This window comes from Hypanus sabinus, chromosome 13 (genome assembly GCF_030144855.1).
Source record: "Hypanus sabinus isolate sHypSab1 chromosome 13, sHypSab1.hap1, whole genome shotgun sequence".
NCBI classification, from domain to species: Eukaryota; Metazoa; Chordata; class Chondrichthyes; order Myliobatiformes; family Dasyatidae; genus Hypanus; species Hypanus sabinus.
Genome location: NC_082718.1, coordinates 15,858,838 through 15,873,630, shown reverse-complemented (window position 1 = coordinate 15,873,630; position 14,793 = coordinate 15,858,838). Strand labels below are relative to the sequence as shown.

The 14,793-nt window shown below is 41.3% G+C and overlaps 1 protein-coding gene across 10 annotated transcripts in view; it reads right to left on the bottom strand.

The window, feature by feature from the left end:
• Positions 1 to 14,793, bottom strand: part of LOC132403654 (plexin-B2-like) — a 249,573-nt gene that overhangs the window by 37,790 nt on the left and 196,990 nt on the right. For all 10 annotated transcript variants that reach the window (XM_059987166.1, XM_059987161.1, XM_059987159.1 and 7 more), the window contains 3 exons: positions 10,688 to 10,876; positions 4,131 to 4,233; positions 205 to 405 (listed from right to left, as the gene is read on the bottom strand). In XM_059987166.1, coding sequence (XP_059843149.1) covers positions 205 to 405; positions 4,131 to 4,233; positions 10,688 to 10,876 — 493 coding nt within the window. The remainder of the gene's footprint in view (positions 1 to 204; positions 406 to 4,130; positions 4,234 to 10,687; positions 10,877 to 14,793) is intronic.

Genomic DNA, 14,793 nt, shown 5'->3' with positions numbered 1-14,793 from the left:
ATCTGATAAAAGATCCGCCAGACATTTCAGGGACAAAATTTGTCAATTTAACATTCAGTAATTGAATGAAACTAAATTGGAAAATCTATATCTGTAAACTGGGAGTGCAAATTAATGCAAAGCATGCTACAAAAGAAGAAAGATTATAATATAGCATAAAAATAGCAAGTAAACAAAACAAAACAATACTTTAAAAACACTTACCTTTACAAAAATTGGTGGCTGTTTGAGAACAAAAACACCTTTTGGAAAACGTTCAAAGAGCGGATCATTTACGTATTGAAGCTGTTTGCTTTCATTAAAATTGTCTAATATGATAAGGACAGCAACATTCTCCTGGTTTGCAGGAGGTGAGGGGAAGATAAGCATCGTATCATTGGAACTCTCTAATGCTTCTGTTTCATTCTGTAAGAGAAATGACGTTATTTCTTCCTGCTAACTGCAGTATTGAGAATACATGTGATGATTGCGAAACAAATTATTAAAAATTTTCCACAGAATTACCCAAATATATTTACATTGCGTGATATTTTTAAATAGCAACATATCTCGGGAATGCAATGATGAGATTAAATATACACAACAGGTTCAGGAGTTAAAATATTGCTCATGTTTTGACCTTTGACCATTGTTCTACAGATAGAAGCAAACAATCATATCTAATTCTGCACTGGAAGGTCAGTCTGACTGCCCCGGATCAATTAATCCATAAATATTTAAAACCTTCGAGAGTATTCATTACATCTGAAGGCAGAAAGCCCTGCACCCCCACACCCTCTCAGCAACACAGAAAGGAACAGACTGAGTTCATGCCGTTTTTCTGATCAGGTGTCAATCTGCACACTTGCCTTCTTCAAATACCATGACACTGTAAGACACAGGAGCAGAATTAGGCTGTTTGGCCCATTATCCCATCTCACCCCCATTCTCCTGCCTTGCTGTATCCCTTCATGCCCTGACCAATCAAGAATCTATCAACCTCCATCTTAAATATACATACAAACTTGGCCTCCACAGCCACCTGTGGTAACAAATTCCAGAGACTCAACACTCTCTGGCTAAAGAAATGCCTCCTCATCTCTGTTCTAAAAGGATGCCCCTCTATTCTGGTACTGTGTCCTCTAGACCTAGACTCTCCCAACATAGGAAACATCTATTAGAACATTAGAGAGCTTTTGACAAGAACAGACCATTCAGCCGAACAAATCTTGCCAAGTCCCTATTGACATAATGTGTTGAAATAATTTTCTCCACATCGACTCTATCGGTGCCCCTCCACATTTTAAAATTTTCCTTTAGGTCACCCCTCATTACCACTGATTTAGCAGAGCCATAGCAGCTGAAAAAATATCATGTACAGGGGCCTCGCAGGTTCTCAATGACCTGACTTACAGAAATCAGACTTGTCTCATACATTTGTAAAGTTTTTTCAAGATAGAATTAATAATGATAAACTGTTTTGGCATTTTCATTTCTGAATGAATACTATACATATTCCCTTAGTTTAATTATGAGCATGGTTAAAGTGAATACTTAATGAAATGCCATTTTGGCTATGTTGCCATAGAAAACTGACACTCCTGACCTATGGAAATATTGACTAATGGTATTCCTCAGGAATGGAACTACAATGTATCCCGGAGCGTGTCCTATCACGGAAAATCTTCAGTTTGCAAAGGGCTTCTTCCCCACTCACAGTAAGAAAATTAATGAGCTATTAGAAGTCACACATATGGTTACTAGGATAGTATTTAAATTATATTGTGTCATTTGTGACGTGTTTGCAGAATACAACTAATTAGGTGTAATGCTGGCATTGGAGAGGGTCCAGACGAGGTGCATGAGAACTAGTCTGGGAATGAAAGGGTTAACATATGAGCCCTTGTACTTGTTTAGAAGAATACCGGAAGATCTCTTTGAAACCTATCGAATATTAAAAAGGCCTAGATAAAGTGGATGTGGAGAGGATGTTTCCGATAGTGGGTGAGTCAAAGGCCAGCAGACAGAGCCGCTAAATAGAGGGACATCCAGTTAGAATGGAAAGGAGGAATTTGTGGAATTCATTGCCACAGATGGCTAAGGAGTCCAAGTTATTGAGTATATTTAAAGCAGTGATTAATAGGTTCTTGATTAGTCAGGACATCAGAGGTTACAGAGAGAAGGCAGGAGAATAACAAAATTGTGGAGCTGACTCAATGGCTGAATGGCCTAATTCTGCTCCCATGTCTTATGGTCTTATAATTGCTGTTTTCAGTAGAAATGTTTGAAGCCAAAATGCACAGCAAGGTCCCACAGATTTCTGAAACATTCACCTCTAGATCATCTCTAATACAGTTGGAAAAATAAATAATCCTGGGGAATCAGGAGAACAGCTGCATCTCTTTAGTAATATCATGCCGCCTCTTACATTCACCCAATATCTTACATTGTTTCCGAAGCTGGCTTGAACATCAACCAGCAAATTAAGTCCCAGTGGAGATTCTCCAGCAACCATGCTGACTTAACTCAAAGGTCTAGGACTTGCAGCCAAGGTCTATTGACTATTGGTTGCCTTCTCTCCCACTTATTTCACAATAACATAAGAATGCCATCTAATGTTCAGGGGGGAAAAAACACTAGTTTCTATTTATCTTCTTTTTAGCCAGCCTCTTGGGATTGAGGGTAACTTCTGCTCATGTTTCTCGGCTGGTTGTCAAGGCTAATTTGAGAGTCACTTTACAGCCATAAGCAGGCAGAAGGTGTCTTTCTGGCAGGGTGAGTAGGTAATTTGTGAGGTGGCACACTATTTCTGCCATTTATACAGAAGAGAAAAGGCTCTTAGTGCCTCCCGAAGTAATACTGCTCCACTTTGAATCATCGCGAGACAGAGATTCCCATGAGTGGATTAGAGTGTATATTCGGCTCCCCATGGAGATTTTTTCTTAACTTTTTTTTTGCACTGTCTGCCTGCAATTAACCTCTTCCTGTGACAGAGATTGCATTGTGAGTCTCTTTATCAGGAACTGGGTTATAAAGGGCATAACTGGCTCAAGGTAGCTCACTGAGTGCAATGGGGTCTTAATGCAAGGGATGGTGCTTGGGAGGAGAACATTGATGTTGGACTGATCTTATTGGTGGATGTGGAGGACTTTGTGGAGACAATGTTGGTGGTATCAGGCTCAATGTCATCGAAGCAAGCACGAGGGGCAGAAATCACTGCCTGCGGGTGAATGTTAAGTTTTGTGCTGTTTTTAAGTCCAAGGCTGATGTTCTTCAGGTAATGGGGCATCTCATCATTCACCTCAAACTTCTCTGAGAGGCTATGGGAAGAGTGCAGCGTCGCAGAGGGGAGGAAGGCGGTTTTGAAAATGCCAAGTGTAAGAGTGCCTACCCTCTTATTAGCTTCACTGATCACATTGTGCATGATTGAACTCCTGCAAACACAGTAGTAATCCTGTAATAAACAGACAATCCTGAGGTTGGGGGCACCTTGATGGTGAAGTTGGGGCAACGTAGGCTGCAGTATTGCCTCAGCGCTCTTTTTAAAAAAAAATTCCTCATTGCACTTTTGCAGCAGACCTCCAAAAAGCCCTCTGCTGGAGCATAGGAAAAATGGATTCTGCTCGCCCCGTGTCACCTCCATGTGTACAGTCATGCCCATTAATAGAGCAGATATGATCTAATTAGTCGGAGGCACAAGAGATAGACTGCAGTTGCTGTAATCGAGGCAACAAACAAAAAGCTGGAGGAACTCACATCGCATCGATGGACCCAAATGAGCAGGTGATGGAAAGGTCTCAACCAAAAATCATCTCTCCATCTCCCTCGATAGATGCTGCTTGACCCACTCGGTTCCTCCAGCTTTTTGTGTGTTGATCAAATTAGCTGGTGGGCAATCATTCACATCATACAAGTACAACAAAAAACAAATAAATGTCTGAATGGAAACGCAAATTGAAGATCTCATGTTTATACTTAGAAATTTCATATAATAAGTAAATTAATCAGCCCTGGATGCAATTTTGGTAGGCCAAATTTAAAATGTCAAGATCTCAAATAATTTTTGCTGAGCAAAAATGAATTCATTATATATTTTGAATTACTCTTTTTAAAGTGACTAAATGCCAGCGCCAATAAGAAATAAATATTACCTTATCTACAAACGATCCGTCAACTTCCTGTATTCTCACTCTCATGATACGTTTCTGTACAGCATCAAATCCTTTTCCAATCACTGTGATGTTTCGACCCCCACTACGTCAAAAAAGCAACGGAATAGCGTTTGGTACAATCTAATTTATCTTGCTTAACATTCTTTAATAAAAGTCATGAATATTCATGTCAGAGACACTGTATACATCAGCGAGATTTAAAAAGTGAAAATGGTGTGAACGGATTTAATTTTCCGGAAATCATTTTGTTTATTTGTTGAGATGATTTCCGGCCCTTTGAGCAGTGCCACCCAGCAACCCCACCCCAAATTTAGCCCTCGCCTAATCACAGGACAATTTACAATAACCAATTAACCTGTGTATTTGGAATGAGGGAGGAAATCACAAGACCCAGAGGAAACAAGCATGGTCACAGGGAGAACATACAAACTCCTTACAGGCAGGCAGGAATTCAACCTGCATCACCTATACTGTAAAATGTTGTGCTAACCACATTTAATTAAAGCAGAGAGATTCAGGGAAAGGTAATGGACTTGACTGTGAGTAATAGCAAGGAAGATGAGTTCATCTTCAAGGAAGACAACTGACAAATATTCAATGAGTAAAATTATATCAACCAAGTCCATATAAATAAATTGTAAGACTCCAGTTGGGTAAGGTGATTTTTGTGTTAATAATTTGCAATGTTTGAGCAGTCACCATAACAACAAAACCACCCAAGTTTAACTGGGCTTCTCTTTTCAGCTTCTGAGTCGAGGGGAAAAAGGTTCAAAGATCACTTCGCATCGGATATTAATTGAAAAATATGCACTTATAGCTCCTATGGAGTGAACTGTACAAGTTTATCCCTCTTTGGAGGAGCGCAAGTAAATTGACAAATCAAAGAAAATACACTTTGGTGGGCAGTAGCTGATTTTGTTGTTCATCCAGATTCTGTGGATTACTCCTCAAACTCTCTTCAGGGGTGCAGAAAGCTAACTGGGGAGCAGTTCTGTGCTGAGATACATGTGCTCCATTGGGTCAAATTCCACATTAGGTAGAAAAGGTGAAGAAACAACTGGTTTCTTCCAAATGTAAACAGCAAAGTAAACACAGTCTCCATTTTCTCACTGGGCTCAATCTTAGGCTGAACAAACAAATGTTTTCTTGATATGGCCTCTCAGTTTTTGGACTTATTGTGATCAAACTCAAATCAATGGCTGAGCTTGAAAGTTCGATCACCACTTTCATACTGACTTACACAAAATCTGAAGTTAATGGAATTTCAACTCTGACCCTGAAATCACAGTTTTTCAGAATCTCAGTATTCCAGAAGGTCAGATATACTGTCAAACCCGAGAAGGTGCCAGCAAGTCATCTTCCAGAACAGGTGCTGTCATGAATGGAGTTTGAGGTTTGGTTCGGAAGTGTAGAAAATTTTGAGAGAGAGGATTAATAATCACTGAGGAAACAAAGAAAGTTGAAGACAGATCCTGTTTGACTGATTTGACTGAATTCTCTGAAGGGTATAGATGAGGAAAGGGCAGGGAGAGGGGGTTTATATGGACATTAGTGAGGTCTTTTACAAAGCCTGGTTTGAAAGGTTAGGAGCCATCGTATTCAATGCAAGATGGTCAACTGCATCTAAAACCAGCTCAGCAACAGGTGACACAAAGCAGTGGCAGAGGATTGGTTTTTTGCAATCGAGTGGCAGTGACCACTCATGCCTTGCCAGGATTGGTACGAGGACCCTGACTATTTATATGTGAATGACTTGGATGTGGATGTGGGCGACAAGATCAGTAAGCTTGCTGATGACAAAAAGATTGTCGGATTTATGGATGATGTGCAGTGGTAATCTGAGGCAGCAGAGATGATGCTATGTTGGAGAAACTGGCTGATCAATGACAGGCGGAGTTTAACCCAGACCCATATGAGATGACGCACTTTCGGGGCACTCATAACATCAAGACATATGAACTTGGAATACAAATTCACAATTCCTTGAAGGTGGCAACAAGGCAGTTAAGATAGTCAGACACTGAATACAGAAATAGGGAAATTATGCTCACACTGTAAATCTGTGTTCAGGCCTCAGCTGGAGAAGTGTGTATAGTTCTGGTTACCACAAAACAGGAAAGATATAACAACACTAGAAAGGGTGCAGAGGAGATTCACCAGATTGTTGTCTGGGTTGAAGCAGTTCAGTAACGAGGAAACCGTGGAGATGCTAGGTCTATTGGTGGAGGGTAAGAGCCAACATGATTGAGGTATACAAAGTTATGAAGGATTTAGTTAGGGTAGATTGCAAAAATCTTTCCCCCCACCACCTCTTATTAGAGAATGTAGGTTTCAGTAAGAGCTAAATGGGGGTATGAGGTGAACCTTCTTCACCTAGAGAGTAAACATGAGTGAAGTATCGAGATGGACATTTGAATTGGTTTGGCAGAGCAAAGATTGCTGCTGTTGTGGATAATGTAGAAGATTGCTAAAGATGCAGTGGGACGTGGATCATTTGCAGATATGGGCCAAGAGATGGAAGATGGAAATTAATGTGGCCAAATGTCAGGTGTTGCACTTTGTGAGATTAAACGTAGAGCAACAGTACTCAAGCTAATGGCAAGACCCTTAAGAGTGCTGATATACTTGGGTTCCAAGTCCACAGCCCCTGAAAATGGTTGCTCAGTTTGATAGAGTGGGAGAGAAGGCATGTAGCACCCTTGTCTTTATTAGCTGAACCATTCAAGAGGCAGGAAGTTATAGCGCAGCTTTCTTCGGCTCTAGTTAGGCCACATCTGCAGCACTGCAGACATGAGAAAATCTGCAGATGCTGGAAATCTAAGCTGGCTTTTCATCTTTTTATCCAGTCCCGCTGAAGGATCTCAGCCCAAAACATCAGCTGTTCGCTCTTTTCCACAGATACTGCCTGGATTAGAGGGCACATACCATATTAAAAGTGAGATTAGCCTTACGTATTTGTCCTATGCATAACTGGAACATGTGAAATGCGGCACTTGCATCGAGGATCAGTTGAGGGACAGCCCGCCTGTGTAGCGATACTTCTGGAAGTTCCGAAGGAAACCCACATGGTTATGGAGAGAATGTACAAACTTCTTAGAGACAGCGTTAGGAACCAAACCCCAATCCTCCAGCTGCATTGTAAAGTATACATGCCGCAGTGAACTGACGGCAGTGGGAAAGAGGAAACTGCCAGGCTACGAGTTTACAGGCTTTAGTGGCTCTCTGCTATAAGGAGCATTTGGACCATCTTGGGTCGTTTTCTCCGGAGTGGCAGAGACTGAGGGGAGATCTGACAGAGCCTTATAAAATCATGAAAGGGATAGATAACTTCTTTCCCCAGGATTGAAATATCTAATACTAGAAGGCAGGTATTTAAGCAGAGAATTCAAAGGAGATGTGCAGGCCACATTGAAACAGTACGAAGGAGGCAATTAAGAGGCCCTTAGGTACATGAATGTGCAGAGAATGGAGGGACATAGACAAAAATTATCAGTTTAGTTAAGCATTAATTACTAGCTTAATTAATTTAGCACAAAGTCATGGGCCGCAGGGCCTGTTCCTGTGCTGCAGTTACAAGAAAACAAATTGTGAACCCTATGCAATTACCTGGTTTTCTGCATTAATTGCTCACTAAATATGGTCTGATCTTCATCTCAATCACAATAATAGACACACACATTCTGCCTAAACTAATAACAAACAATTGTACTTCTTCTCATCAGTACTAAGTACACCATTTAAACAATCAGTCAAGGTTCAAAAACATACGTGAACCTCTGGGGTAATGCCTTCTACAAAAGCTATATAGAGTCAAGTGTTGTAATCAATGAGATGAGATTGGAGGTGTGGGTTGCAGAGGTGCCCTGCCCTATAAAAACGACACACCAAGTCAAGTTACTGACAGAGCCTGCTCTTCTCAAGAAAGAACTGTTCATGTGCACCGTGCCTTGATCAAAGCAACTTTCAGAGGACCTTAGAAGAAGAATTGTAGAGATGCTGAAGCTGGAAAAGGCTTCAAAAACATTTCTAAAGACCTGAGTGTTCATCAGTCCACAGTCAGAGAAACTGTCTACAAATGGAGGAAATTCAGTACTGTTGCTACTCTCTCCAGGAGTAGGCATCCTGCAAAGATCACACCAAGAGCACAACGTGCAATGCTGAAGGAGCTGAAAAAGAATCCAAGGGTAACATCAAAAGACCTGCAGAAATCTCTAGAACTTGCTGAAGTCTCTCTTTGTGTGTCCACTATAAGAAAAACACTGAACAAGAATGGTGTTTGTGCAAGGACTCCACAGAGAAAACCACTGCTCTCCCTAACAAAAATTGCAGCACCTAGCAAGTTTACAAAAGACCACCTGGATGTTCCATAATGCTTCTGGGACAAGGTTCTGTGGACAGATGAGACAGAAGTTGAACTTTCTGGCGAAAATGCACTTTGCTATGTTTGGAGGGAAAAGGGCATTGCACACCAACACCAAAAACCCATGACAACAATGAAGCACAGCGGAAGGAACATCATAGTTTATGGGTGCTTTGCTGCCTCAGGGCCTGGACAGCTTGCAATCGTTGAGGGAACAATGAATTCAAAATTGTATCAAAACATTTTATAGGAGATTGTCAGGATAGCAGTCTGCCACCTGAAGCTTAGCAGAAGTTGAATGATGCAACGAGACAATGATCCGAAACACAAGAGTAAATCAACAACAGAATGGTTTAAAAAGAAGAAAATTTGTGTTTTGAAATGGCAAGCCAGAGTCCAGACCATAACTCAAATGAGCTGCTGCGGCATAACCTGGAAAGGGCTGTTCATGTAAGGTATCCCAGAAATATTGATGAACTGAAACAGTTTTGTATGGAGGAATGGTCTTGGCCATTGTGCAAGTCTGATCAGCAGCTACAGGAAACATTTGGTGGAGGTTATTGCTGCTAAAGGAGGTTCTACCTGTTATTAACTACAAGGGTTCACATACTTTTCCCAGTCTGGACTGCGAAGACTGTTCAATAAAGATATGGAAAATACAATTGTTTGTGGGTTATTAGTTCAGGCAGATTGTGTTTGTCTATTATTATTACTTAGATGAAGATTAGACCATATCTTGTGAGTAATTATGCAGAAAACCTGATAACTGCAAAGGGTTCAGAAACTCTTTTTTGCAACCGTGTGTTCAGAGTTGGCCACGGACTGAGTGCTAGGCCACGGAGTGAATATGGAAGGGTACCTACAGTTCAACGTGGACAAGTTGGGCTGAATCACACATTTCATGGCCTCTGCATGACTCTACTATTCTGTTATTTAGATTGAGAGACAATAAGGACCATCTTTGTGTCAGTAGGCGAGTCTGCAAGACAGGGTATTGTCCTGCAGTTACTCCCCTTACCCTTCTTTGTGGTAGAGGCCGTGGCCTCGGAAGGTCAGAGGGACTGAGATGAGTAATGATTGTGCACTTTGTAGGTGCTACACTCAATAGCCAAGGTGAGCAAAGGGTAGAGAGAATTGATGTTTGGGGGCAGTGATGAGACGCTAATCAAGCAGAGGCTGCTTACATTGTAAAGAAAGAAGACCATCATCTTTATTCGTGCTAGCCTCCGCACAACTCAAGCCACAAAGCAACATGGTTGGTGCCAAAATAGCAAAACAAGCCATTCGGGTATGATGCACAAAATCCTGATCAGCAAAGATCCCTTCAGTTTAGAATCATACAGACTTCCATAATAGAAGGCAGGAGTTGGCTGACCACGCTTGAACCATCTCTGCAGGAGTTGTCCACTTTCTTTCATGTTTTTTGTTTTTGATGTGATGATCGATGCCAAATATGTTGTATAATTAAGAGGGGTAGGTATAATAAGCTGTAGCTTCAGCCTACACCCTTTCAGTCTGTTTTAAAGAATATCTATGCTTTTTGTTGTAATTTTGCCCTATGAAATCATCGTTGTAAATGTGCTTTTTGTTATGTTTGTACTGACCAAAATAAATTAATTTCATTCATTCATTCCTACAATGGTTCTACATTTTAACTTCCTCAGGATTTTTGGAAGAATCATAGAAAATTTGGTGTGCAAATGACGAAATACAAGTAGAAATGGAGAAAAAAGAACAGTTTTACTCTATACAAGCCTTAACCCCAGTATCCTGCATAATTGAGGAATGGTATCTGGGAAAGGTCGGAATAGAGGTCAAGTGGGACAGCACAGTCGGTGTTGCTCTTGCACAGATCTGCTTCAATCTTGAGAGTTTTTAACATTCTCCCAGTGACCACATCCAACATGCTCCTGTTTCCTTCCAAAAACTTCTAGCATGTCCATGTCTGGTGTAGGAGGATCATGGGGAGATAATAGGCATGCGTGAGAGAACTGACACAGTAAAACCAAGCGGGAGCAGGGGACTGAAGGAATGCTCCACTTGGGAGAATGGGACTGATGGGAATGCTCCAAGTGGGAGTATGGACTTGTTCGGACAAATGGCCTCCCCTGCAATGAAACGGGAGAAAAAAATGAAGAAGTGTTTTTTTTAAGTATTGTTTGCAGAAGAGAATTACCTAAAGATGCTTTTCTTTGGCCTAAGATCATTGATTAGGGGATTCGGAACATAGGAAAACACCTGATGCTGAACCTCCTTTACAGCTCTATTTCCATACCAGACAGAAACAGTGACGTTTTTAGTGTGGGCTGGAGACGCTGCAGCATAAGGGCCTGTGATGCAGACTAGGCTCTCGTTAAATGTTGTCCTGTCAAAAACAAAAACAAACATGTCACTAGAATCTCAACTAATACACACGCACACAATCTAGCAGATTTTAAAGGAGAAGGTACCCATTAAGAAATTTAACAATATTAATGTCAATATCAGTAATAAAATGACCCTGTAGGTACGACAAACAAGTATAGGTTGAAGCCACTTTCCTGCCTTGCTGTTGCAGCAAGTTTCAAATGAGATTTTAATCTTCTACTTGGTTAAAAACAGAGACAATAGCTACTAATCAAAGAAACAAGTCCAATTGACAAAACACCTTAAGTCATGCTGGGACCACATCATAATCACTTGCTCGGGGGCTAATTAGTCTAACAGCAGGTCTGCTGCTGTTGTGGTAGTAATGACAGCATTTAGCCCTTGCTTAAGTAGATAGATGCAATTTAACATTATTAATAATTGCTTTAACCTGGAAGAGGACTACAGCCCTTGTTGTGGTTTGGAGGTTTGCCTGACTCAGTGACTCAAGAGAGCTATGCCAGCTGGAGTCAGGGCTTTGTGTTTTGACTCTTGGTAGGGTCACCCATGCCAAACAGGTCAAAGGGTAGAGGTCAGACTAAGAGTGGTCCACCGGTCCTCCAGGCTCAGGGGTTCAGCTCACGGCTAACAACTCTGGCAGGTAAAACAAACTTGTTACGGGAAACCATCTGCATCTGCGTGCGACGGGATTCCTGAGTCTCCACCAGGAAAAGCAAGAAGAAGCTACTGACACATCGACGGAAACCCTGAACATCACCAGAGATGAAGGACCTTCATTGCTGCCCCAAACGCTAGTGGCATAACAGGTAGCAAGTCATAAATGCTCTAAGTGCACAACAATCCAACAGATTACGTCTCAACAGCATCAAAAGAAGCACGGCAGTCTTTCATTTTAGTATGGTGGCTATCTGAACCTATCCACAACACTGCTGGCCCTACCCTACAACACACCTCATCTCATGTACACTGGTGGTCAGTCATGCAACATCTCCACTCCGAAGTTCTCAGCCCGGATTTCATATCCTCCTGTGGTCACAGATAGTTTTACAATCTTCTCCACAACTCCAAGGTAGTTCTACTCACCTACTTGTGCTCTGCAAGTTTTTATGCTTCAGCAAACTTTAGCTCTCCTTGAACCATTTGCCTCCTTATCTCTTCTGAGGTACTGGTTAAATCTAACTCTAACTCCCACTTAGTGTTTATTGTTCCATTTTACTTGCAACATTGTGGGATGTTAAGGTTCTGATGAATTGCAAATTGTTGGTTGCCAGAAAAAATGTGCATGTGGCAAACCAAGGGGAATTATAAACACTGATGACCTTCAAAGCACCACCACCAACACAAGTAAATCAGCAGCCTGGTTTTGCAGTGGTACGGGTGGTAGAATACCCGGCACGCCATCACAGTGAAACTGATGGCACTTCTGGCATTTCCACGTGTGGGTTGCTTGAATTTGAAATCATAAAGTTATGGCCAATGATTCACCAGTCCTCCCCTACTCACCAAGTTTACAGCATTCTGCAAAGGAGTCACAGCAAATTGACTGAATTGATTGAATTTCATGGATTGACAAACAGCTCGGCACACAATCAATCACTGTACAATTTTCCTGGAATACCAAGCCACGATGAGTGATCAGCAGACTCCCTGGGCTGAGAGTCAGCGTTGTACAGCAAGAGAAATGGGGCCGAAGGTCCATCACACCTATGCTGACCCATTTACCCATCTACTCTCATACTGATGCACCATCAATAACTCTCAGAAACATGAGGCGAGATATAGGCTTTTATTGGCTGGAAGAAAGAACAAGCAGCAATTGACCACCACACTGCATCCTGGAGACTGAGGCCGGGGCGGTGTCCCCAATCGCCTTTATACCAGGGTCCGTGGGAGGACCCATGGTTAGTGGGAGGAGCCACAGGAGCAGTCAGCGGGGGGGGGGGGGGGGGGGGGGCGTGTCCAGATAGTTATATGTAGTTCACCACACATACCAATTGTCTTCAATACTTCTTTATCCTTGCCTATTTAAGGGCCTGTCAGAACACCTCCGAAACGTAGTGATTGCATCTCATTCCATCATCTCTTTTGACAGCACATTCCCAATATCAACGCTCTTGGTACAAAACAACATCCCCTTAATCACTCCTATCTATGACTCATCATCTTTAGAAAGGCTACCTCTCAGTCTCCTTTGCTCCACAGCAAACACACCAAGCCTCTCCAATCCCTCCCCATAACTAATGTCCTTCAATCCACAGAAATCTCTTCCACCTTCTTTCCAAAGCAATTACATTCTTCCTTTAATATGGTGGCAAGGACAGCACACAAAATTCCCAAGTGTAGCCTTAACTCCTGCTTTGTAAAATTGCAACATCACGTTCCAACTGTTATTTTCCAGGCCCTGACTGACAAAGGCAAGCATGCCTCCTTCGTCATCCTAACCATCTGCATTGTCACTTTCAGGGAACTAGCACCTTGAATTCCAAGGTTCCTCTATTCATCAACATTTTATGAAACTAATTTTATGGATTTGGATTGTGGTCTCCTGACAAATGTTTCAAAACATAATGGATTTTTAAGTGAATTATTTATTAGGAAATCTATTAAAATGCATTCCTTTTTTTTTCTAGTTTTCCTATCCAAGTGATTCATCTCAAATTTCCTACCTAATGTTTGTGTTACCTTTTTGCCCACTCACTAATTCACTGAAGCTGGTGCACTCTCTTGCCGATCATGCTCTCCACACATTCGCTTTCCTGTTTCATTTTTAAGCTCCTCTTTGATTTTCTAAATGTTTCCTTATTCTTTATCCTCGTGATATCCCTCTCTGTACACCAATTTTTTCCAACATTCCTTTAAACACCCGTTGCCTCTCAATGCCGCTAAACATGTTATAAATTGTTCTGAACAATACGTTTAAATGATCCCCACTGCATTTCTACACTGGTTTATCAACATTATTCATCATTTTATTTTCTTGACTCTTATTCTCCCCCTCAAAAATCTTGCTTCATTAGCAGCTATTAAACCGCATATTCCTCATTTTATTCCCACTTACCATCTTCAAGTGCATTAGATTCAGATGTATTTTGACCATTTATGACCACTGACTGGATATTACCTTACTTTTGCTGTTCTGTCTCATTCCCCATTACTGGATCCAGTTTCAAATCTCCTTTTAGCAGGTTTTTAAGATGCTAGGTTAGAAACAAATCCTACAGGGACTGAATTCCCCAATCTCCTGATCATCTGGCCAATTAATTCTGGAGTTAAGTTTTAAATTCACCCATGATTATTATTTTTAAGGTATCCATTTTCCTTCTTTATGTATGTTTACTTAACAAAATTATACAAACATTTCCAATATCTTAATTTTAATGAAAACAATACGTATACAAACTCGACTAATTACTTTTGTGGTGGGCATGTTTTTTTATGACATGAATTGTCAAACTGCACAAAGCAATGAGATGCATTGCAGTTTTCGATGCAAGGTAAACTTTTGGCAGACCACTGGGAGAGTCTCCTTCTCCTCTTCCAATACTGTCTCCAGGTCACTTGTATTTAACTAAAGAGCACACAGCTTTTTGGCTCAATGTTGCATCCTCCATTGTGCAGCAAGCACCATAATACTGAAGCAACAACTTACAGAATGGTCACAGAATTCCGGATTTGTAACTTGCATCCCAGAATCTACCGATTCAAGAATAATGGCCAGCGCCAGAGCATCAAAACTGCTTATCCTTCTAAATATGCTGGGGCTTTTTTTGCTTTCAGACACTGCTTAAGGAGCACATGTAAAATCTGGTAAATAACACCAAGCAGCCAATCTTACTCTTTCACAAAACTCTTTCTTCACTTGTTATTCTCTTTCTGAACGCTGATTCTATATGTATAACCTCACCCAACACTTCC